The 25,646-nt window shown below is 37.5% G+C and overlaps 1 protein-coding gene across 2 annotated transcripts; it reads right to left on the reverse strand.

Annotated features, from left to right (window-relative positions):
- Window positions 1-440: 440 nt before the first annotated feature.
- LOC306869812 (MAP/microtubule affinity-regulating kinase 4-like) lies at window positions 441-21,202 on the reverse strand. 2 transcript variants are annotated; one of them, XM_079416730.1, is made up of 18 exons: window positions 20,539-21,202; window positions 17,787-17,984; window positions 16,061-16,114; window positions 13,341-13,389; window positions 13,144-13,209; window positions 12,835-12,905; window positions 12,643-12,699; window positions 11,905-12,141; window positions 9,478-9,597; window positions 9,132-9,231; window positions 8,868-8,977; window positions 8,557-8,731; window positions 8,274-8,485; window positions 6,945-7,048; window positions 6,552-6,836; window positions 3,998-4,080; window positions 3,550-3,594; window positions 2,389-2,872 (listed from the first exon to the last, which is right to left on the reverse strand). In XM_079416730.1, exons 1-18 carry the CDS (start codon window positions 20,587-20,589, stop codon window positions 2,808-2,810), a joined length of 2,082 nt encoding a protein of 693 aa, XP_079272856.1. In that variant the 5' UTR covers window positions 20,590-21,202; the 3' UTR covers window positions 2,389-2,807. The 2 variants fall into 2 exon arrangements, with proteins under 2 accessions (XP_079272855.1, XP_079272856.1); XM_079416729.1 differs by lacking the exon at window positions 3,998-4,080 and having other exon boundaries at window positions 441-2,872; window positions 20,539-21,196.
- Between the last annotated feature and the right edge of the window lie 4,444 nt (window positions 21,203-25,646).

The raw sequence follows: 25,646 nt of genomic DNA on the forward strand, positions 1-25,646 counted from the left end.
CTATGACACAAGGACTTCCAGTGATTCACCAGTCGGACGAGGAGAAACTGGGTGTCTTTGCGAATGTGTGGCACAAAGGCAGAGGATAAAGTGAACGAGACAACAAAAAAGTGGATGGATAAAGAGATGGCAGACTTGTGGTCTGGGGGCTCACTATGTGGCTAAAGGTCAAAGGTGACGTGTCATAGCGATTCTTGTGGAGTCAGTCATCACAAGTAAACTTTCAAGCATCTCAAAGTATTTGACCTACTTGCTCCAGACAATCAAAATCAAGAACCAAGCTCATTTTCTGTACGATAATTCGACACCCTCTCATGAACGGAGGGAGATGCCATCACAAACATAGAGAAAGTGGAATATAATCCTTTAGTATCTACTATATATTTCACACATGATAGCACAATGACTCCCCAATCAAAACTTAACAGACCAACCCTATTAAACCAACCTGTTTATTCAAACTGAACAAGAAAGAAGTGTCCTATACACCTTCCTGACTGAAAATAAAACCTCATTACTTGAATCCATGTATCTGCTCAGTATCTCACTGTCTACAAGCTGGCAGCACCAACAGGGCCAAAGCATGGCTTTACATTAAGATAGAAACAACTTCTAAACCTGACAGTAACATCTACTGCTATTGCACAATTATCACCACTCACAGTTACATTTTGATCCACTCGCTTGTGAATTGCTGTTTATTTTATGCTTGCCAAATTGACAACTATTGCAAAGTTAGGATTTGTTATACAACAAATGACCAGAACTGGTTTGGTCAAAAAGCAAGCCAAGAGTATTATTTGGAAAAAAGTACAGAAAAGCTCCAAACAAACCTATTTCTACTCATGAAAAATAATCTTAAGCAGCGTATTCCTTTTATTCAGGTGTCAAACCAGCATATGAAATCCCTGTTAAGTCTATAATAACATGCTTCCACATCTGTTAAAGAGACAAACTCACATATGGCTAAAAACCATCATGAGCTACAGCAAAAACATGGCCTGTCCATGACATTATGTCTGTGGTCCAATCTTAAACTGTGTCTCTATTTATGTTACTCAGCATAGTTAAGACTTTGCAATGGAAACAGTAATACAGTACATAATACTATTTTATCACAAGATTGCAAGTGCAACTGACTTTGAATCAAAAAACAACTCTTTTCAGAACCCTGTTGGTGCATTTTACCCCTAAAATATATTCAAGCAATAAGAGCACTGAACTTCTTCCTGTACTCCTGCATGATAACATCCTGCATTTGAGATATCTAGTGATTTTTAAGTAAACATACAATAACATACACGTGCTATTGAATGTGACTCTATGGCATAATGTTGGCAGTTACCAAGCCACAACATACTTTGCAATGCTAATACCATTTCTGTATTTGATATTTACTGATCTGCTCATTTTTAATACTGGAGGTGGAAATAATCAATTTTTAAATTTGAAATCAAATTTAAATATTTTTTTTGTTTGACAATTAAATAATATCCAATATCCAATAGGTCTTTTTTTCCCCAAATTATTCCGATATCTACAATGCAGGAAACGTGTCTTTAACAACACTGAACACTAAAACAATCTCTCTCTGTAAAATCACTTTTGCGGTAACCTCAACTCCACTCTGATAGGTAAAGGGAGAGGTGACTCTATTTGCAAAGGATCACTGAATAGGAGTTGAAATAAAGGATTAATATCTAGAACGAACCAATCACAGAGCCTGTTCGCGAAGGGTCAGGGAAAGTGATTTGGCATTAAATGTCTCTTCTAAATTAAAATTGGTAGGAAGTAAGTAAACTGGCACTATACATCAGAAAAACAGATTTCCTAGGGAACAAAATTTAGCTTGGACAATCTCAAAAACAAAGTGTGGATGGTTGGCTTGCAGCCTGATCAAATTTGCAGTCGCCCGCGATGTAGATTTGGTTGGGCACCGTGAGCTATGATGAAGTTAGGATAAGTTTGCCAACTTCACATTTGTGCATATAGTTCATTGGCAGCTACAGTCCTACATTGTCAATGACTCAGTATTAAGAAATGTAAGACACATTAAATCACAAAAACATAAAAATGATGACCCGTTTAAAATGTCAAGACTGGTTGAAAACATACAAAAGTGGTTAAAAAAAAAGAATGACATCAATTATTTAAGTAAGAATTTCAAGACTAGAATGAGAATAAAAATACTAAACTGGATTCAATCCAGATCCGGTGAATGAGGCTTTTCAGAGTGTGTGTGTATCCATGTTAAGAAGCGCTCAGGTTTATGCTGTGCATGGAAGGGGTGTGCTTGTTTTTGTACTTTAGGTTTCCTTATTGTCAGGGTTGAGTGTCCCGTGCTTTTAAGGTGATTGTGTTTGTTTATGTGTTCGTGTGTTTAGTTTTGGTGTGTGTTGAGTGTTGACTGGAGGAGGGATCAGATGTGGTTTAAGTCTATTACATATAAGTGGGTGGGTCAACGTCAGTTCGCTATAATGACGGATATAGTGAGGGGACGTCTCTGAGTCAAGTCTCCTCCCCGTCCCCTCAGAGCTCCACCTCTTTAGAGATCTGCGATGCGAGGTGCCTGAAGGCGAGGGGGGCCCCCCACAGGCGCGTGTAGCGTACTCCGTTTGCCTCTGTGGGACCCACACTCAGTTGGCACACCTCAGCTTGGAAAGTGACTTTTGAACCTGCCGCCCCATGACTGCAGCACAGCAGAAACGGGCCAGCGTGCCGGACCTGGCAGCCGCATCCCCTTGCCGCCTCACGCAAGGCCAGTACCACATCTGCAGGGGCCCGGGGGGGACGGGAGAGACGACCCCTTACATCCCACCCCCCTCCCCCGCTCCAGGGCTCGGGCGCTTTTTGATTCCCAGATAAATGGCCACTGGGAAAGAGAAATAAACAGAATATGAAGAGAAACACCAGCACTGAGAGAGAGATAAAAAAAATTGTTTTTGAGATTCACATATTCAGAAAGCAAATACTGATTTTATTCAATTTTTTTTTATAAACAAATATCATATTATTTTTGTTACTATTGTTTATTATTACTACTTATTTCTTTTATTTTTATGTAAAATAGGCAGATATTTGTTTCCTTCACTTTGTGTGTGCATTGATGCTTTTGGAAAAATTTAATGTAAAACATTATGCTAATTAAAACTTTGAAAGAAATGAAAAAAGACTACAAAAAAATAAAGTTAGAGGATGTAGAAAAAGAATGCATCTTTTCTGTGTTGTTATCAGTTGTACTCATACTGAAGTTTAACAATGCACTGCTCAATTTAATATTCTTCAACCATTGTAATCTGTTGACAAAGTCCGTTCTTAAAGTTGTCAATAAAAACAAGTTCATCCTATCAATTTTGTAAATGCATGTTACAGATCTTATTGTGAACACTTCATTCATGTGTTTCATTTTTTAAAATAAATCGCCCTGTAATGTTTAATCAAAATGTCATAACATGATCTCCAGATGTACACTTGGCATTTAGTTCAGTTGCTTGGCCCAAACCAGTTTTAAAAGCACCATAATGTTAAAAGATTCCTAAGCGGACTCACCCTGTGACCGAAGATCTGCTGACTCCCTCAGATTCATTTGTGACCCTGCAAAGAAACACACATTTTCAGATAGTCTGCATTACCCTAACAGTGTCTGCTCCATGCAACTCAACTCCACCATAACCGACAAAAAATACAAACATACATATCTGGATCTCTCATGCCTGTCCAACTGCTATCAGGTCAATATAAATGGCTCACCGATGTTGACCTGAACGATGTGTAATGGACCATATAGAATAAACAGAAATTGTGTGTTCCTGGATGCATGCAAAACGATAAGAGACAAAACGTCTATACACCATCAACCAGACTTTCCTCAACCTCACATCCTGTTTACTAGACACACGTTCTGTAAAGGAGACTGCATGCAGACAGGCATGCTATGTGCAGAGACAGACGTGCAGCGGCAACAGACAGGCAAACCGAGGCAGACAGGGGAACTTACTAACTGTTTTGGATCCCTGTGGAAGAGTACAACCCGACACTGATTTATTAGAGCCCTGGCGTTTAGAGGGGTCAAGATTGACCCTAGGAGAGAGAGAGACACAATGAGGAGAGCAAGAGAAAGAAGAGATGCAGAAAGTCAAAGAAGGATTGAGTGATAGTGAGAGAAATGTAATTGAGAGAAATAACAGCAAAGAGGGAAAGACTAAAAAAGGTACACATTTGTATGCTAGGAAAGTTTAAAAAAAGAAAGGCAATAAGCCAAGGAAAGATGAATCTGTGAAGCGTGATAGTAAAAGCAACTTTTAAGCTGAAAGAATTCCCAAGTGGGACCCCGCGTATTATTGCACAGGCAGCACTTTTTTTTTTTTAAAGGAATCACATTTTTTGATGCAGTAATGCATGACATAAATCATCAAGTCTACGTATTTATTTGTTGCAAGAATGTGTCTGTCAAAAGCATATTTACAAATTTAACCATTTAAGATTCACCTAAATGCAAACCGCTGCCTAATGGCTCGTTTCTACCGAGCGGTACGGTTCAGTACGGTACGGTACACAATTATGTTCATTTGTGAATGGTACCAAAATAGCAAACCGTACCGTACCACTTTTTTGGTACCCTTCCATTGGGGTACCTTGCACAGCAAAGGGTACCAAAAGGGTGGAGCTAATCGCACTGCAGAACGTTGATTGGTTGACTAGAATAGTCACTTTTGCGTGATACAAGGGGATAAAACTTCTCCTTCACTCGTTCCGCTCTGCTGTCCATGAGTGTTGGGCTTATGTACAAACACTCAAAAAAAAAATATAACTGTGTATTTTATAATTTTATATTTTCACACAGACAATAGCCATTTCTCAATATGCGTTCTTGTCTGTTCTTATGGACTGTTGAAACGTCATTGCCCAAAAACCCGTGTAATTTTCAAAATATTACTGTTATTCTGTCATGAAATGTAGTTTTAAGAGTTTTTCAAGTGAAAATTGAGTTGTTTAAAACTGAAATCTGCGGTTTATTTATAAAGATAGCGCCTATTTGGAAAATTTGCTGTCGATTTCGGAGCTCCAGGCGATCACCGGGCACTCAGTGCTCATGTATCCACCAGAGCAGCCTTAGTCCTTAAGACATTTGCCACCGGCTCTGATGTCTCTGTAGTGATTAAACATGAGATATAATTCGTATTGGGTATATTTAACAGTCATTCATGGTCTCATTAATCTATTATTTGTTCCTGGTCATATGGTTTTGGCTGAGCACAAAGTTATGTTTAACTTTATATATTTATTTTTAACTTTACCATAGTACAGCGATGACTTTTTAGCATGCGTTTGACGTCGATCGCTACTTTCCGGCATACACCACGCCAATCAAGTAAGAGTACTATTGGAGGTGGAAGCGCAAGCTGGATCAGGGTGTTCGGTCCTGAACTGTACCGTACTGTATTATACTGACCCGTACCGCTCGGTGGAGACGAGCCATTAGCCATTATTTTGTTCTATTTATTGATTATTTTTTTATTTGAATCTCTCAACATTTTATAACAGTAGCCAGGTGGTGAAGACAAAAAAAAGAAACTAAATTACAACGTCACTTGCAATCGCCCTTGCACTTTCCGCTACCTGCGACGTCACTTGCATTCGACACGAATCGTGTGCGCTGCCAATGGAGACAAGATGCTGTGGTGGTTAAACGATTAAAACTAATTTAGTACAATAATGAACAGGGTCCTGCAAGTCATTTGTAGGAGAAAAAGGCAAGGCCTGCAAATCCGTGGCTACAGAACTGCAGAATATGAACGCAAAGTTTCTCGTTAAGAGTTTACGTCGCAGGTAGCGGAAAGTGCAAGCGGCAATTGCAAGTGACGTAATTTAGTTTCTTTTTTCTTGTCTTCACCACCTGGCTACTGTTATAAAATGTTGAGAGATTCAAACAAAAAAAATAATCAAAAGAACAAAATAAAAAATAAAAGACTGCAAGTGACGTCACTCACAGAAGCGCAAGTGTTTGAGAGTGCAAGTCTGAGAGTGCAAGTGCAAGTCTGCAGCCAGACCCTATTGGAAAGTTCACACAACTTATAATACAAAATCTGCATAAGAAAATGACTTTGCTGTCGGACGCCTATCAGGCAAATATCTTCATTGAGCTGGTTATGACATGACTTCATTAAACAATGGTAAATGGGACTGCACCTTATGGAAAGGCTTCTGTTCTTACTTTTGTTTTATTGAGCATTTGATGTCTCTATCAACTCTACTCAACTTTAATGCTGCCATATTGAGCATAACAGGGTTTCTTTCCTCCATGAATTCTTCATCTTGTTCATATGATATGATCATTATACAATGCTAGATCTAGCAGCACAAATGCCTGATATTGAGCAATAAACTGCCGACTTCTTGAAAAAAAAAAAGGAGCTTTAGAATAATTTTTCTCTGGATCAGCGAAAGACAAGTTTAATGCTTTACATGGTTTTCAGTTTTTTTTGTTTGTTGCATAGCAATGCATCATCAGTGGATGTTTTTACTTATATGATGAGAGTCTCTCCTCTTACCTGCGTGTAAGTTTGGAGGTGAGTTTGCTGAATAGGTTAGAAGTGGCCCGGCTGCGGACATTCGACGGCAGGGCTCCAGCATCATGGCTGAGGGTGGGCGACGTGGGCGGAGGTCCATAGGTGGGCGGGACACGGTCACGGAGCTGACCCCCATGGAAGGTGCTCCGGATGGTAGATCCACGTGTCAGCCTACAGCGCTCACCTGAGGAAGAGGAGGAGGATGCTCCCGCTCCGACAATACTGAGAGTGGAGGGAGAGGTGGGAGGGAGGCGGTGAGACAGGGAGCTGAGAAGAGACAGAAACAGACTCAATGAATGAGAGGCAGACAGTGCACTGGGATATGCAGCACAGTGACAGAGCGTGTCTGTGTTTGTGAATGTATGCGTTTGTCACCTGTTGTCTTTGCCGTTCTGCAGCAACGAGTGTCGGTCAGTGCTGGAACGATCTGTACATACGTACGTGTTTCTGCGGGTCATAGTACTTCCTGGGATATTATTCTACAACAAAGATGGGACACAACATTTCATTAACCCCCCAAAAATTTAGTGTATGTATATATACTACAGATAACATTCTGGTACAACCACTACATATCTCTGACCATTTCTTCATTACTATACATTTACTTTACATTTTGCTACCCTGGTGCCACCATCTCACTTACCGGTTACTTTCAGACGTAACCTACGCTCCCTTTCCCCCTCCCTTCTTTCCTCTGTAGTATCCTCCTCTCTTCCCTCGCCTACCCATTTCTCATCTCTGGATGTGAATGGAGCTACTGACACTTTATGGCTCAAAATCACTCTCCAGAACATTCTCGTTCACCATTCCTGGTTGGTGGAATAATCTTCCCACCCCTATACGGAATGCTGGATCCCTGTCAATCTTCAAGCAACAACTGAAAACTCATCCACTTTCGGCACTACTTGACTTCATCCTAAACTCAATAAAAAATAAATTAAAAAATTCCCTCTATCCTTCTCTCCTTCCCTTGCTAGCTTGTACTTATTTGAACAATGACTGAGACTTGGTGTTACGAGCACTTCCTCTGTCTGATTGCCTCTTCAAGATGAATCGCTTCTTGTATTCCCCAATTGTAAGTCGCTTTGGATAAAAGGGTCTGATAAATGACTAAATGTAAATGTAAAATGTCAATGTAAATATACACTATATTGCCATAAGTATTGGGACACCCCCTTCTAATGAACAGGTTTGACTACTTTAGTCATTTCCATGAGTACAAATCTTAATGTTTAAGCATATAATAATATTCTAGGGAATTCTGGTTTGGAATTTGGAATTTTAGAGCACCAATGACTTGTACATACACTATATGGACAAAAGTATTGGGATGTCCCCTTCTTTAGAACAGAAAAAGGCACTTTCAAAACTGTGGCAACAAAGACGGAAACATAATAAAATTAAAAATGGTATTTCCCTCTCTGTTGCGACAGTTTTTAAAGTGAAAAAACAAAAATGCATATACAGTGGGGTCCAACTGTAAAAACAATCAAAATTAACAGATGTAGGATTTTAAAAAAGACAAATTTGTTTTATAGAAAATTTATTTGCAGTATTTGGAATTGTGTGTAATACTTTTTTCTGGAATATTTGATAAATAGAAAATTATATAGATGAATAATAAAAGTATACTTTTTTAATTAATTAAAAAATATATATAAAAAACTGAAAAAATTATCTAGGCAGAGAAACGTCTCTCACAGTGGTGGCGGTCATCTCCTTGCGTCGATCAGGTATCTCAGCCTTATTGGGGTTGTTGGCGGTGCTGACCATTGGACTAGATGGTGGTAGGGTCCGACTGCCCATTACGCTACAGCTGGCCTTCCTTGGCGGCATGCGGCTCTCACGCAGCTCACGGTCTCCGCCACTGGTCGGGCTACGCTTAGGGTGCATCACAGGCATGCTGGGACCACCTGCAGAAGAAACCAATAATTATTATAATCATTCACAATTGGAAGCAAGTTTAAGCTGAAGTGTCTCATACAGAAGTCACTGTGCCGTCGCTGGCGGTGGTAGGTAGAGGCGCTGCGCTGAGTCTTGCTGTGTGAGGATGAGGAAGATGATGAAGAAGAGGAGTGTTTGTTGGTTCCGTTGGTAATTGGACTCGGACGCGCCCGCGGCAAAGTCATACTGCCACTAACTCGTGACTCAGCACCATCCTATGACCAGATGCCAATAGAGAATATAAGTACAAAGTAAACTCTAAGAATCTAGGTACAAGTAGTATTTTCAAGTAGAAAATTGGTAGTAGCACAGTGTGTGTGTGTGTGTGTGTGTGTACGCGCAATGTATTACCTCAGTCTTCAGGCCCAACAATAGATATGTAGCCGTGACTTCATTGTATTTCTGATTGAGCAAAGAGTCTTTAATCTCTTCTGGACTAAAACCCATTCCGACCATAATCTCTGGAAAGACAAAGAAATTAGAGAACATGAGGAATATTTACAAACACAACCAATCTTTTCCCTCTAAGGATAATTTGGACACGACAGTACAATTAAAATATTAGCAAAATACATAGTAAAACACAACTAGTTTCCTACTGGTCTACATGCTCACCAATTCGATTAGCATCACTGTAGTCCTCCACTGGCTCAATGTGGGGTTTTAGCTCATCGCCCTCATGCCCTGCATTCATCCACTTATCCTTCATCACTTGCTGTGAAGGAAATACCAGCATCCTGATTACACAGAAACTTCCCAGCTCAGTCATTTAACTGCACTGACTTCATAACTTGATTAATACACAAGCAATAGTTTTAGCAGTTTCCAGCAAATGCATGCTATATGCATTCTACAGCACAGAAGCTTTACAGAACTATAACGCAGCACAGTGGCATAATATAATATATCTGGTACATGATTTGGTATGGCAGAGTGTATCTATGTATCTGCAAGTATGCACCTCTAGAGTGCAACGTTTGCTGGGATTGAGCACAAGAAACCTGCGCAGAATCCCCTCACAGTCTGTGGACATGTAGAAGGGCACACGGTACTTCCCCCTCAACACTCGCTCACGCAGCTCCTGGAAAACACACATGCACAAGCAAACTGTGTGTCAAACAGATATCAGTGTGGTGTTTAGACAGTAATTAAGAAATGAGAGTTTAAAGAATTTTTTAGGTCCAACGTTAAGAAACATTCAATGTAATGTAAAAAAAAAAGGTACACTATTCTAAATTAATTTCCCTCAATGTACACTACTGTTTAAAAGTTTGGGGTCAGTAAGATTTTATTTGTTAAAACATTATTATTTTCAATATTTAGCAGGGGTGCATCAAACTTCAAGATTTTTACATTGTTACAAAAATAAAATGCAGTTTGTTTGCACATTTTTATTCATAAAAGAATCTTGAAAGAAGTATCACATTTTCCACAAAACAGCCGTTTTCAACATTAATATTAATAAGAAATGTTTCTTTAGCACCAAATCAGCATATTAGAACAATTTCTGAAGGATTATGAAACACTGAAGACTGGAGTAATGACTGCTGAAATTCAGTTTTGCCAGCGAATGAATAAATTTCATAAAAAAATAATTTAAATAGAAAAGCTGAAAGAAATAAAGAAAGATTAGATAGATAGATAGATAGATAGATAGATAGATAGATAGATAGATAGATAGATAGATAGATAGATAGATAGATAGATAGATAGATAGATAGATAGATAGATAGATAGATAGATAGATACTGAAAGACAGACAGATAGAACTTGATTGTACAGACACTATTGGAAGAAAACTGGGTAACACTTTAGAATACTGTTCCGTCGTTAATGAATAACTACACAGGAACAAGTCACTAATGCACTATTAACATTGTAGTAACTACTATTACCTAACAAGAAACTATGATTATTGATTTAGTAAATAATAGCGCTCAGTTGAAACTGGTAGTTCACTATTAGCTAATCAATAACTACAATTGTTTTATATATCCTGGAGAACTACTAAGAACTACTGTATACAGGTTCATAATTACTGTGAATTATGCATAATGTATAATTAATTCTAAAATGAAGATCACGGTAACCCACTAGTAATGACTCAATAATTAGAAAGGAACTACTAACTACTTGGATAGTATTCTAAAGTGAAAAGCATCATAACTCCCTAATATTGACTGACGTCATTTTAAGCTTTTGAGATATATGTAAGGTTTTGGATAGTAATTACTCAAGTGTTACTACATCCTTCTGAAGAAACTACTAATTATTTGGATCAGATTATAAAGTGAAGATCATGGTAACGCACTAGTAATGATTTAAGTGTTACCAAATCTAGCAAAATGAATTACTAACCAGGACCTTACAAAAACCTTAAAAGTTTACAATCACTTCAGTAATTACTAGGGAGTTATCACGATCTTCACTTTAGAATACTGATCCAAAAAAATAATAATTGCTTTAGAAGGATGTAGTAACACCTGAATAATTACTATCCAATACTGTACAAAACTCTCAAAAGCTAACAATGATTTCAGTCGTTACTAGGGAGTTATCATGATCTTCACTTTAGAATACTGATCCAAATAATTAGTAATTCCTTCTGAAGAATTTAGTAATACTTGAGTCATTACTAGTGGGTTACCATGACCTTTACTTTAGAATGAATTATACATTATGTATCATTCATATTAATTATGAACCTGTATACAGTACAGTAGTTCTTAGTAGTTCTTAGGGAGGTATGAAAAAATAGTAGCTACAGATTATCTAATAGTAAACTATCACATTCGACTAAGCACTATTACTTACTAATTCAATAATCAGAATTCATAATTTCTTGTTAGATACTAATAGTTACTAGAGTGCTAATATTGCGTTACTCATGTGTTCTTGTGTAGTTATTCATTAATGATGGAACAGTATTCTAAAGTGTTACCAAAAACTGAACTGATCTGGATGATGAAATCACTTTTTTTTCTACAGAGCAGCTTTATAGATTAATTGAACTCATTCCATAATTGATTCACACAGCTATTAAACTAAATAAACAATGAATTGATTTTAGCTGAAAAATGAACTATTTACTATTGTCCTCTCTTTAGAGCTGTTTTACAGCAGACCTGAATTTTGTTTGCATCATTGAAACATTATTTTCAGGTAAAGCTGCTTTGACACAATCTGTACTGTATAAAGCGCTATATAAATGAAACTGTCTTGACTTGTATTTTGTTGTAAATACCAAAGTAACTGGTATCAGTTTATCAACTCAATATCACAATCAGAGAATATTGCAATAAGCTACTGTATTGATTCTTTCCCAGACTCCAGTACGTTGTGTGTAAAGAGGCTGGAATGGATCATAGCGGGAGAGAAACAACTCTACCTTGAGGTTCTGTCCATCAAAAGGAAGTGACCCGCTGACCAGCGTGTACAGGATGACCCCCAGGCTCCAGATGTCCACCTCTGGCCCGTCATACTTTTTTCCTTGAAACAACTCTGGAGCTGCGTAAGGTGGGGAACCGCAGAAGGTGTCCAACTTATTCCCCAACGTAAACTCGTTACTAAAACCAAAGTCTGCTATCTTTATGTTAGCATCTGCATCCAATAGTAAATTCTCTGCCTATAAAGACAGAAATAGAGAGAAATAATTAGGCTGTACAGAACTGTGTGAAGGAGTGGAAAAACAAGGAGAAAAAAAGCATGACAGAAAGTGATACAAACACATACTACAAACTTTTATAGTATAGTGATTAGTGATTGTACAGTACAATATATATATATATATATATATATATATATATATATATATATATATATATAGCACTATACAATCACTATATATATAACGTTTGGTCAGTATAAAAGTAACAGGAGTCTTGGAAAGTCCCCACAATTCACAGAAACCTAACGTGTGTGTGTGTTCATATATTTAGCAGTTTTGTATATTTAAAACAAGATTAATCTAGTTAAGTATTAAAACTGCATAAGATAGTAAGGTTTAATGGGGTTTGAAAAATCTGTACATTTCCTTATGCAGTTTTGCTTCTCAAGTGAAAATATATTGTGTTAAGTATATTTGGATATTTTTATCTATGTATTTTTTGCAAATTCTAGCTCATACCTTCAGATCTCTGTGAACTATATTCTTCTGATGACAGTAATGAACGGCTGACACAATCTGAAACAAAAAATAACACAACCTAGTTCAAACACATGAACGCTGAAACTGTAAACCAGAGGCTTAATGTGCTGCAATAACTTGATCTTTAATCCTGCACTATGTGCTAAGTTAGTGATAAAGTAAATATCTCACCTGTCTGAATTTGGCTCTAGCCTCTAGTTCTTTCATTCTCCCATGAGAAACCAGGTAATCAAACACCTCACCTGGAAAACCAAATCACACATGAATAATATCCCAAATATCACAGATGTACCTAGAAATATTATGTTGAGCATCAAGTCTTTTTGCATTATGTTGCAGCTCTGGAGAGACACACATTACACAAATATACACCGTATTGTGAACACACACACACACACACACACATCACTTCCAAGGCCACACTAGTATTAAACAAAGTCATATTACATACTCCAGTATGTTCAGTACATCAGAGCTCACCTCCACTTGCATATTCCATCACGAGATAAAGTGTCTTCTCTGTTTCTATAACCTCAAAGAGTTGGACTGTAATATATATGAGTAGCTGGAATTTAATACTTTTGGCAAGCTTACATTTAAACAGAATTAGATAATTATTTTGTAATGTGATTATTACAAAAGCAAGCATGCATTTATTGCATTTTAGTGCATCTTACCAATGTTGGGGTGATGGAGAGTCTTCATGATCCGCACCTCTCTAAACAGCTACAAAAGAAGAGAGAAATAAAGAAAAAGAAGGTAAAGTGATACATATCATTTAAATTATTCCCAGAATATATTGATACCCTTCATCAACATCAATAATTGTCAACATTAAGCCTTCATGTAGGAGAGCAATATCCAGACACAATATATGTATTTTGTGCTCTCTCCATCTGTACAAAGTACCCAATATACAATCCCTGTCGGAAAACCCATGATGGAGTCTTGCACCTGCATCTGTCCCATAATACATCTCACAGACGTGTGTTCAGAAGAAATGTCTTTAATACACCCCTCATTCCTTTAATTCACATTATCAGATGATACATATACAATTACACATGAAGGGACACACACAATGTTGAAAACATAAAGATTACGTCAACTCAATGTCTTCTAGTCAATACAGATGTCTCATCAAACGTTTGCCGGGAGCTTGTACAGCAAATCCTGTCAATCATAACACAAGAATATATGAGCAGCTGTTTTCCTCACCCGCGTGGGTTATTGAGGCTTGTCGATTCATAATCCAATCACATTACATTTCTCTTTTTTTTATCACATTGCCTCAACCTCTCATAATGACTAAGCCCAATATTTTGCTCATTGAAAAACTGCTAATTTCATTTTAAAGTCAGCATGAAATGGAAATCTTCCCTATAAAATTTTTAAATCATGTTATTGACCTTATTGTACATGATTCATCCAAGCATATGTTTTTTTTTTTAACCTTGTAATTTACAATCAAAATTTCATAACTTGATCTAAAGGTGATACGATAGACTTCTCTCTGGTGACGTATGTTGGACTTCTTAAACACCACCAACTTCTTACAACTGAGAGCTTGCAATCAGATCTGCCTCCATTCATTGAAAAACAAACATATAGGACAAAGTCCCTGCCTTAATTGTTTTCTTTTAGGTATTCATTGTGACTTTCAGTAGAATAAACGTTTAAAATTATGTTGTTGACATAAGAGCTCAGAAATGTTTGGATAAACTGCTATAACATGCAAATCAGAAGACCAAATGAAAATCCATCAGAACCATCAGAGAAGACATATTGCGACACAGCCACAGAAAGTAAAGCTTTGAGCCATATCACATGTAAATATACGTATTATTGTTTAAAAAAAAAAAATATATATATATATCACCTATATAGTAAAGCATAGGAGCTATCATCTAGCAAACATTACATGGGACACAACTCTGCATTTCTCTATGTGCAACACAAAAAAGAGAGATAAGACAAACACTTACTCTTGACAACTGACAAATGCGCCACAGAACAGTGAGTCCAGCATTACTATAACAGCTCACATCAGGCATATGAGTGATCAAGAACCCATACGTGACTTATGTTAAATAAGGCTGGTTTACGGTTTGTGTACAGTTAACTGTGTGTGTTACAGAGCCGGGATTGAATCACAGTGGGGCATTCTGGGCCTGTGGAGAACCGCAGCTGTCGACCTCTCCTCTCCAACACACACACTAAGCACACAAACAAATTATACATTTTAAAACAAGACTGCCTATGGCCAGATTTAAAAACTAGTTAACTAAACAATGCATTTAAATACAGTAGATGTTTAGGAAGAAATTAAATTACTCACACAGCAATGTCCCCTATAAAAAAACATTGTATATTTCACTTATATCCAATGGTTATGTTACTATATTTCAAATTTTGCACACAAAAGGGCCAGTGTTGAGTGGTGACATAGTTGTGAGTGCTAAGATTTGATGTAAGATCCATCCAGATGAGTGAAAACCACTGATTTCACAAGTGTGTTCAAAGTCAGAAGCATATCAAGCATAGCTTTGTCAATAATCAATAAAAATCTTGATGTATGTTCAAACTCTGTGCCGTGTTTGAGTGGTGGGCTTCAGTGGGAGGAATGAAGGCCGGTGATAATCTATTATGAGACAGATGAGTCACTGGTGTACAGGAGAGAGCGCAAACTGAACAGCGACACTAAACACTAACATCACACACATATTACTGCAACACTTCCAAAAACCTCACAAACTTTTAAATCATCATACTGATATGTGTGTGTGTGTGTGTGTGTGTGTGTGTGTGTGTGTGTGTGTGTGTGTGTGTGTGTGTGTGTGTGTGTAAAATATACACAATGTTCACTTCAGACTCAGTCAATATTTTCTGGACACTGTGGTGGCCATGAGATATTAATTAGTGGGAACGTTATATTAACTCTTGGGAATGTGATATTATGTCGTGGCCACGAGATCATTTTGTCGAGATGCTATGTTGAGGGAACAACATCCATTTCTCGTGGCCGCGACTTCTTATGTTGAGGGTTGCTATGGTTCACGTAGGTTTGTTTACGCATTAAACTCGTGGCCACGAGAAAAATATGTCATTCCCTCAACATAGCATCTTAAGGCCACGATATAAGGATGCCGTTACCTCGACAAAATGATCTCGTGGCCACGACATAATATCACGTTCCCAGTAATTAATATCTCATGGCCACGACATATTATCACGTTCCAACGACTTAATATGTCGTGGCCATGACAAAACTAAGTAAACCGAAGATGGCCCCTCCCGGGCACCGTAGTTTATCTACAATATCGATTTTTTTTTTTCATTGCATAGCATTGTGACAGTTGTCTAAATAAAGAAAAAATGTCTTGAAAACTAGTCTTACCTTTTGTAGGCTGGTTGGGTTCATCTGAGTCTTATCAATAATCTTTATTGCAACCTAAATATAGAATGCACAATTAGTGATTGAAGCTCCAAACATAAATTTTCTCTCACGCACACAAAAGCTCTTGATTGTTTGTGATCAAACCTGATATAGTATCATCTGAAATTCATTAGCAGATGCTTTTATCAAAATAAGCTTGCTAGACAGGGCAACCAGATAAAACAATTATTGGTTACAATAAATGAGAATACACTACTGTTCAAAAATATATTTTTTTTAATCAAAAATACTGTAAAAACTTAATATAAAAATTATTACAATTTAAAATAATAATTGCTGTGATGGCAAATAAGAATTTTAAGCAGCATTTTTTAATAATTACTTCAGTAATTATTCTAATATGTTAGTTTGGTGCTCAAAAACATGTCTTATTATCAAAGATGAAAAATTTATTATCAATGTTGAAAACAGCTGTGCTGCAAAATATGTTTTGAGAAAAAAGTGACACATTTTTAGAAATAGAAATTTCAAAAGAACATCATTTATTTGAAATAGATTTTTTTATTCCTATTATAAATATCTTTAATGTCATGTTTGATTAATTTAATGCATCCTTTTTGAATAAAAATATTACTTCCCTTCAAAAAGAACCCACACTTCTGAACAGTAGTGTATTTGACCCCATTATTAGAATACACACAAAAAAATATCATAATAATACAGTATATGAAAATAAATCTGTGTCAGGATTTTAAAAGTACTCCTTGTTTCAGAGTTTTGTTTGTTTACAGGAGTGACAACCACATTCAACAGATTAAAAATTTAACCAAATTTATTCATGTGTAGTGTGCATAGAACCAAACTGTTAATGCAGTGATGTAATTAAAAGTGCATCTATGTCTCGTTTCTTCTCGTGTGGTGCTAGTCAGAGACAGAGCCATGTGTCTTGACTCATTCGCAAATTCACATGCCAGTCTGTCTCTCTCCACCGTAGCTGCTCCCACCAGCCATGTGGTCTAAAGGCAACTCACACTGTACAGTTCAATCAGCGCACATGCTGTTAGTAGCAGCTTAAAGAGCATAAACAAAACACTCTGTTGATGGGTATTTTATTAGAATCTGTACTTTGGTCAAAAATAGATGGCACAAAACTTTTAGCATCCATGTTACCTATTTATAGCCACAATGATGTTGTGGTTATGTCAACCATCATGAATCTGGGAGTGACGATTGTATTCTGTATACACACACAACCATAATTTACGGGGTTTCCATCTGCATTTAAATGCAGTCGTCACTCCCAAAAGTGTAGACGTGGCTCCAGACTACCACACATAAGTTCATTATTATTGGTCCAAGAGTATTTAAACTCTCTGTCATGGTATTTAAACATAATTAAAAAAAATTCTAGGACTTTAAATATGTTAACATTATACCTAAACATCACAATTTATTGTGATTAAGATTATTAAAGCTCTCTCCTGCCCACTAAGAAGTTAATCTAAAATCACACTATATCAGCTTTGGTTTATAAAAAGTAAACGTGGGTGTGGAAATTTTCACACTTAAGTTGGACCACTTTAAAAATATACCACCCAAAGGATTACAGCTCACAAGTGCTCTGATGGGAATGAGACACAATACAGCAGCTCCTGTACCAACATTTTATCACATGCTTCTGGTTTTACCTATGTAAACGCTCTATCTCACAGTCTTTCTCTCTCACCTCTTTGCCTGTGAGGATATGGCGGGCTAGTTTGACTTTAGCAAAGTTGCCCTTGCCGATGGTTTTAAGGAGCCGGTAGTTTCCGATGTGTGGCAGCTCATCTGAGCAAGAGGCCATGGAGTTACGACATCTCGCACCCAGTGAACGAGTTGACACATTCGTCCCTTTCTCTGGACGACTCACCACCAGAGACGCATGCTGGACAGAGACAGACACAGAGAACATTTATTAAGATTAATTAAGTTCAATTTGGGGGAAAAAATGTATCAGACTAAACTGGAGAATACATGTTGATGCTGAAGCAAACAGAAGGAAGAAAACCCTGCCTGTGACTTTAGCTAGTCCAAAGGACTATCTCATTGATTATCTCATATTACAGAAATTGCATGTAGAAACAAAAAATTGAATTGTAGAATAGAAGAGTTAGGAGGGCTAAGAAAGAAACTAAATGGGAGAGTTTCAAGTAGGAAACTGTGGTGAAAAAGACTAATGCTTCAGCACTGACCGACTGCACCAGATTTCAGAATTAAATCCTCATTTACTGTTTAAGCTCTTACTTTACACACAAAAATCAGTCTACATGTATGTAGATGAGCCACACTGTTGTAGCATCTCTCAATTAGAATTTATTGAATGATTGATTGATTGATTAAACTATATTGTAAGCAATAATTCTAAAAAGAACAATGTTCACTAATGATGCATCACAATTTTGACAACCGGGAAAAGTTTAATTAACACTTCACCAATGGCATGTGCATTTAAGTGTCTAAAATTATGAAGAAATACATAAATGTAAGGGGAAATTAAGATGTTTCAGCTTGCTTATCATAAATAAAAAAAATATATCATATGAATTATCATTTAAATTGTTAATGTAATGAGAGTGTGATGGAAAACTGAGGTCAGCATTGGTGTGTGAGTAATTCTGCCCTATAATACAGGATTAACTTACTTTGCCATGGGGGTTTTAGTCTGTCGCCGCTGAAACTAAACTTTCTATTTAGATTAGCACATTTAAACCTGACTGAGCCCTGAACACTCAGGCTAACATCTGGTAAAGTCTCCTGAACGGCTCCAACTGTCCCCTTAAGAGGGGATAGGAAGGAGCTCACACAGAAATCAAAACATGCCCAGGTCCCCATCTGCACTGTTGACCACAGGATTACAGCTCAGGGATTGAATAAATTACTTACGATGCCTCTACCTCACACACTATTTACAAAACACGCCAAATAGCACATACTGTGCACTAGCTCTCATTCTTATTTTTTTTTTAAAATTGTAATGAAAGAAAGAAAATATCATAGATAATTATCATAGCTCTTATGAAAAGTGTCTCTTGAGAAAAATCCAGCCAGGAGAGAGCACAGGTGGGTGTTAAATAATCTTAGTCCAGTTCTGGCTCAACAAGGTACAAGCATATATTTGTGTTACATACTAAGATGCCTTCAGTTGGTTTTTGATGGCATAGATGCATCCTTTTCTGTGATATCCCAGAATCCTGATTGTTTTGGCAGTCGTTCTAAAGAACAATGGTATCTGAAGGAATTTTTAAATTTAAAGACAACATTGATATAGGAAATGTTTCTTGAGCATATCAGCATATTACAATAATTTCTGAAGGATCGTGACACTGAAGACTCTGAAGGGGTTGCAAAACAAATGAAAGCTTTGCAAACACTTAAAAAAAACAATTCATTTAAGCTGTAACAACATTACTGTTTTACTGTATTTTGGTACTGTTTAATTTTGATTAAATAAACAGCATTGGTAAGTATAAGGGACTTCTTTCAAAAACATGTAAAAAGTCTATATATAAAAAGAGAAAGGAATTAATAATTTTATATATTTGCAGGCAAAGTTCAAATGCAAAGCTGCATTATCAGTTCCTAATTAAGACATCAAGAACCTGAACACAAATGAATTACATGAAACATTTACCTTTGGTTGCTTGCTTTAAAATTTACAGTGAGTAAATATATATTTACTGAGTGTTAACATCAAATCGGTGTTTTTTATACGCAGTTACAACCATTAAATGAACAGCAGTTGTTTTAGATTTGGTTTACTAATTAAGCAACACTAAATACATAATAATAATAAAATAATAATAATAATACATTAGCAAACACAAGTCTAGGTCAGTTCATTAACCACAGTGTAATTTGTTGGCGCAGGACTGGTAGGCCACTACACCAGCCAGTGCGTCTGTTTATGGAGCGCGGTAGCCTACTGTACGCGAACGACAAATCACAGCTAATGCTAAAACCTCCCTCCACCCTCCCTACTTGATTCTGGTGCCCCGGCATTGTTATATTAATTTCCTAATCTGCAGAGACATAGCGTTTTCTTGCTTTTCACCCGCAAATTCTGCCAATGAAGCAAAACCGCTCTCTGGGAGCTGAGCGCGCTGAGAGCGCATGGTGCTAGTGCGCAGATGATGCGCTGATGTGTACACTATGCGGATGGCCTGAGCTCTGCTGCCTGCGCGTTTCGCAGCGACTCTTTTGCTGCTTTGCACATTCAAGGATGCGGCCCATTTTGCCAAAGAACCTGCTACGCGTACATGGGCCACTGTATCCTGCCTCTCCATCCTCCCATGAACGATATCGGGCAATGAATGTATCAGGCTGCAAAAATGACGGTGCACCTGACGTTAAATACAGGGCGTTGTAGGATATGAGTGGCACTGAGATGATATATTGCAACAATAATAGGCTAATTCATTTGAAATTACGATGATACTTACATGATCTGTGCTCCGGTCGTTCGCAGACGGTAAAGCAGACCGAGAGGACATTTTCCCTGAGAAAGCACACGATTAAAGAGGAATAACTCGAACAGTATTTACAGATTTAATCTCCCCCGGTAAACGCAGCCCACATCGGCCGTGCTGCTGCAGCTGGGGCCGTGCTTCTCTCACACCGCCTGCTCGGTAAAGCCTGCGTCTGTCATGGCAGCGGCAACAGCAGTCCCCAAATCTCACAGATGTCCTCGAGACAGCTGCATTATTTTTCTGCGATGCAAACCGTGACGATCAAACGAGTCAGTTGATGATGAAAACGCAAGCGCGGCGCTATATATCTGCTAAAACAGAGCAATGCTTGGCCGGAGCCCAACGATTTTGTAGCGACTCGCTACCCCCCGCCTCATCTCCGCAAGCAAAACAAATACGGCTCCGTCAACCCTGTCCTCTTTTCTCATAATAATACTGATGATCTCTCTGCTCCCCTGTAGCTACCGTTCACTCTCGCGCGCGCTCGCTCTCTCCTCGCATCTGTTTGTCATGGGAAAACATAAGCTGTGGCCGGTGACGAGGCCGAGACCCGTTCACATCCTAAAGCATCAGTTATATTCCAGCGGCGGATATGTGAGATGCGCCACTGCTGCCTCTTCAGCACTGACACAGGCGCACACGCGCGCGCACTGCCTGACAATTTAAAGAGCTCCACGCAAGCGGACTGACAGACAGCTTGCACGTGTCAAAACTCAACTCTCAATCACTGCGCTTTTTCATCATGGTCATTTTACTTATTCAAGAGTAGGCTATTTAAAGAGCTAAATGGGAAATACCAATACCTACTGCAGTTGTTTTAAGACACCAATCTTCTTAACTGTGAAATTGTCTAATGAAAATACTTGACCCATATTTACAATATTTACACAGGCCAGTGGAAAAGGACAAGATTATAAACAAACTACATGATAGGCTATATCTGACTTCAGATGTGCCTAAGAACTGCCTTCAAAAGTTGGGATTGGTAAGATTTTTAATCATGGTTCTGAAAATGTTATGAAAACAGTCCGCTAGATTAAAATATTGAAGAAAAGTCTGTTGATCATAACAATGAATATATTTTTCCTCACTGTTAAACAACTAAAAAATATTTTACGTAATTCATTAGAGTATGTTAAAGTAAATGCATTTTATATAAAGGATCAGGTTGTTGAAGCTTAGTGAGGAACTGAAACTCCTTGGACATGAAATTCTTTGGACTGTCTGCCTCCTAATTAATTATTTTATTTCTCCTTTTATTCTCTATATCATTAAAAAATTTAGGGTTGGTCAGATTTTTTTTTTTTTTTTCATGTTTTTGAGAGGAGTCTCTTATGCTCACCAAGACTGCATTTATTTGATTAAAATACAGAGAGAAAATTTAATATTGTGAAATATTTGACCAGTGAAAATAACTTTTATTTCAGCCAAAAAATGAAAATTCTGTCATCATTTATTCACCGTCAAGTTGTTCCCTTTAAGGATAGATAAGTCCGAACTGAATTACAGTACTATGTCAAACATTTCAGTGAGAACTCAGGTCCAAACTATTGTACAGACAACCGTAAAGGAATTTGTGGAAAATACGTATGTCAAAAGTTTTGGGGCAGAATTACAATCCATCCAAAAGTTAAAAGTAGTGATTATGTTACAGACATAACAAAGTGGACTACACAGCTTTGCTCAGGATATCCCATTAACTTGCAATTAAGCATGGACTTAAACATGACAAACTTTGTCCAATCCAATGAATTCTTCCTAGAAGCCCTGATTAGTACCTTTTTTAAAGATTAGTACCTTTTTTATGCTATTTCCTAAGTTCAAGACACTAAACAGTCTTGAAATCAACAAATCAGCTGGCAAAAGTCTTGCCCTGCTCTACACTCAATGCTTCATCAAGCCAGACACCCCATCTAACCACTATTCACATCACAGCCCTCTTATCTGTCCACAATATCCACCTCAGCAGCACCACCACCATCTCAGGCGTCTAATAAGGTTACTATACTAATGTTTTTTTTTTTTTAACAACACATTCTTTCACAGAGCACCACAGCCTAGTTTAGAAACACCACATCTCAGGACTGCAAGGCCCTGCAGAGATTGAAATGCTCCACTGAGTGCATCATCAGGGATGCTCTCTCCACCTTACAGGACATTTAATTTGAGAAGTGCAGGACAAGAACCAGGAAAATCATCCCCACAATGGTCTCAGGTAAACCCTACAGCTGTAAAAACACAAAAAAACTATTTCAGGCTTAATGAGGACTGCTTATCACCTGATGGTCAAATAAAAAGGGGACTAAATGTATCCATAAAAACACAATCCAATGTTTTCATACGTTTAATTATACACAGTATTTTAATAAGACAATTAATGCTAATTCACACATATTGCCTTGAGCATTCAAAACTTAATTACACAACAGTCTCAGTTCCATCTCAGATTTAAAGTTGGTTGCTATGTAATTTTTACAATAATGAAGTTCCCCTTGGAAGTTTTCCAAGGACCCCTAGTGGGCACCATCCCTCTGGTGGCAAACCACTGTTTCAGACCTCATCAACTTCATTCATGAACATAATGTTGTAAAATACTATTCATTGGTTCACCTTAGAATACATATTTGCATTTATGAAAATGCATGAATAAAGTTTCCTACTATCCCTAGATCTGTAACCAGAATAATCTCACACTCATAACATCTGTATAACCAAGATTTGTTGGGTTCCAGGACACAAACACAGTCGTAAATAAGTAAAATAAATAAAAAATAAAAAACAGGTAATTATTCAAAAATCATTAGAATTCAAAATGGTCAGGCAGCCTCCACTGGACCATTATTATTTTTATTTTTTTTAAGAAATGCAGCTCATGTGATTTCATGATGACCACCAAAAAGTGGTTAACACAAACTCAGTGGAACCCAACATCTTTATCTAATCTGAGCCACTAATCTGAAAAGTCTTCATTCTTGTGTTTGTACATTTTTAAACGTTAAAAAAATGATAAAATGACATAAATTGATCAAAAGACATGGTATATCAATGATATTAAGTTTAGACCATCAAAGACCACTCGATGGAGTTCTAACATCTAATTAAATAAATTATCCTACCTGGTGATTTTTTTTTTGTTTGTTTTTTTTTGTCCATGGAGTCTCATGGCTTCTGTTCAGAGATAAATCAGAGACTGTCGCTTTATTTTTGTAGAAGTAGCAGTGCTCACTGTCACTAAATTTCAAATCTCATCGTCAAATTCCTGACAAATAAACAGTGACGGTGATCTTTGACAACAGCCTGCATTATCCTACATTTTTCAATGTAATCTTTGTGGAAATCATATGTTTACATGCCTATTCTTAAAGTAATCGCAATTTATGAAACTTGCATCCAGAGGACGACTTGCTCTCTCCACTGAAGAGAAAGTTACCCCACTAGATGGTCCCAGAGATCCATTTTCTTCTCGTTAACGGTGTGAGTGTCAGTAAAACCTGAACAGAGACGCTGAGAGCTTTGAAATTGTCCTGACTCCTGAATAAAGAACTTAACGAGTATTACAACATGTTTAGTTAGATCCCAAATCTTTGGAATTATTCAATCTGAAGTCCACTGCAAATATTATAGGAAACTAGTATGGATACATCACTATAGGAAATGGAGACGGAAATTTATATTCATTCATTCAAATATACAGTCATTACGCGCCACTTCAATACTCCAGTGAATAAAGCTTAATTCACTTCGAGGGCTTTTTTCCACATTAAACACAACCGTCATTTACTAAATTTAAGGGTTTCCTATTACGCATTATATCAATTGAAATACATACACAATGTGAATATTTAAATGTTGTATGAGAGCATGGTGTTGATATTCTTTAATCAAATATTGTCTGTGTTTGATGATATTGCAAGGCATTCCAACTGAACAAAGAACAATCATCACCTAGTACTAAATTTAGGGTTTTAGGTATGACTACTTATATCAGTTGAAATACATAATTATTTTATACATTAGATTTGCACAGTTGCACACATATTTTGATTTTATTTTGATCCACTTGTCTTGATGGTTTGCATTCATGAGTAATGGCAGGACTGGCCTGCAGGAAGTCCTCTTCAAGATCCAAGGGTTAAATGCCTTGCTCTGGGTCACAATGACAGTTAACAAAGGAAGGGTAGTGACATTAGAACCAACCATTCTCGCCTGCAAATGCAACATCTTTATGGGCACACAATGTCAACATCCTCAGAGGGCCCATTTGGGATTCAAACTAGTAACCTCTGCTGTGAGCTGTATGCTTTAAGGTTAAAAGAGAGTGTTTTGGACTAGATAAAAATGAAAGAATGACGTGTGTAACTGTATCCGCTCTACTTTTGTGTGATCAACTGTATCTTTACGCATGGGCTTGTGTGTAGTGGCAGTTTTTGTATGTTTCCTAAGTGTATTGATGTTTCAGACCCACGCTACTGTTTCCTGCGGGATGAAGAAAGAGCCTGTTTGCGTAAATATCCATGAAGTCCTGTGTGATGGGGGCAGAGGTCAACCGCCCAATGCAATATTTCAGAATGCATGCTATTGTTTCTTTTTCTCGTTTACTCTCTCTCCTTCTCCCATGTCCTCCCTGTTCCTCTCTTTCCTCACTTCTTTTCAGGAAGGCTTTCCTTCTCCTTCTACCCTAGAGACATTATAAATTAACGCATGACTCTAAGTCACAGACATGTTTTTGGCTGTGCTCAGCTCTCAAGTGGACTGTCAAAGGTCATGAAAATGGCGTACGTGTTTAAGTTAGTGTCTGTTTACATGCAAGTTTTCAGCCTCTTGAATTCATCCAAGGCAACTAAACAAAAGGTCTTTGTCAGGATAAGAGCTCTTCCAAGTTTATTCTTGTATATTTGAATAATAGGTCCTAGAATGTTCTAAGGACAGTACAAAAGAACCACCCAAAATACAAACCTCCCGCTGACCTCACTCTTGACCAACTATATGAAATCATATCAAAATGAACCATATTAACTAATCAGGTTGCTCCATTAAGGTTTAACGAGCTTATTGTCCTCAGTATCTTCGTACCGTAAGTT

The sequence above is a fragment of the Barbus barbus genome (assembly GCF_936440315.1).
Source record: "Barbus barbus genome assembly, chromosome: 5".
Lineage (NCBI taxonomy): Eukaryota > Metazoa > Chordata > Actinopteri > Cypriniformes > Cyprinidae > Barbus > Barbus barbus.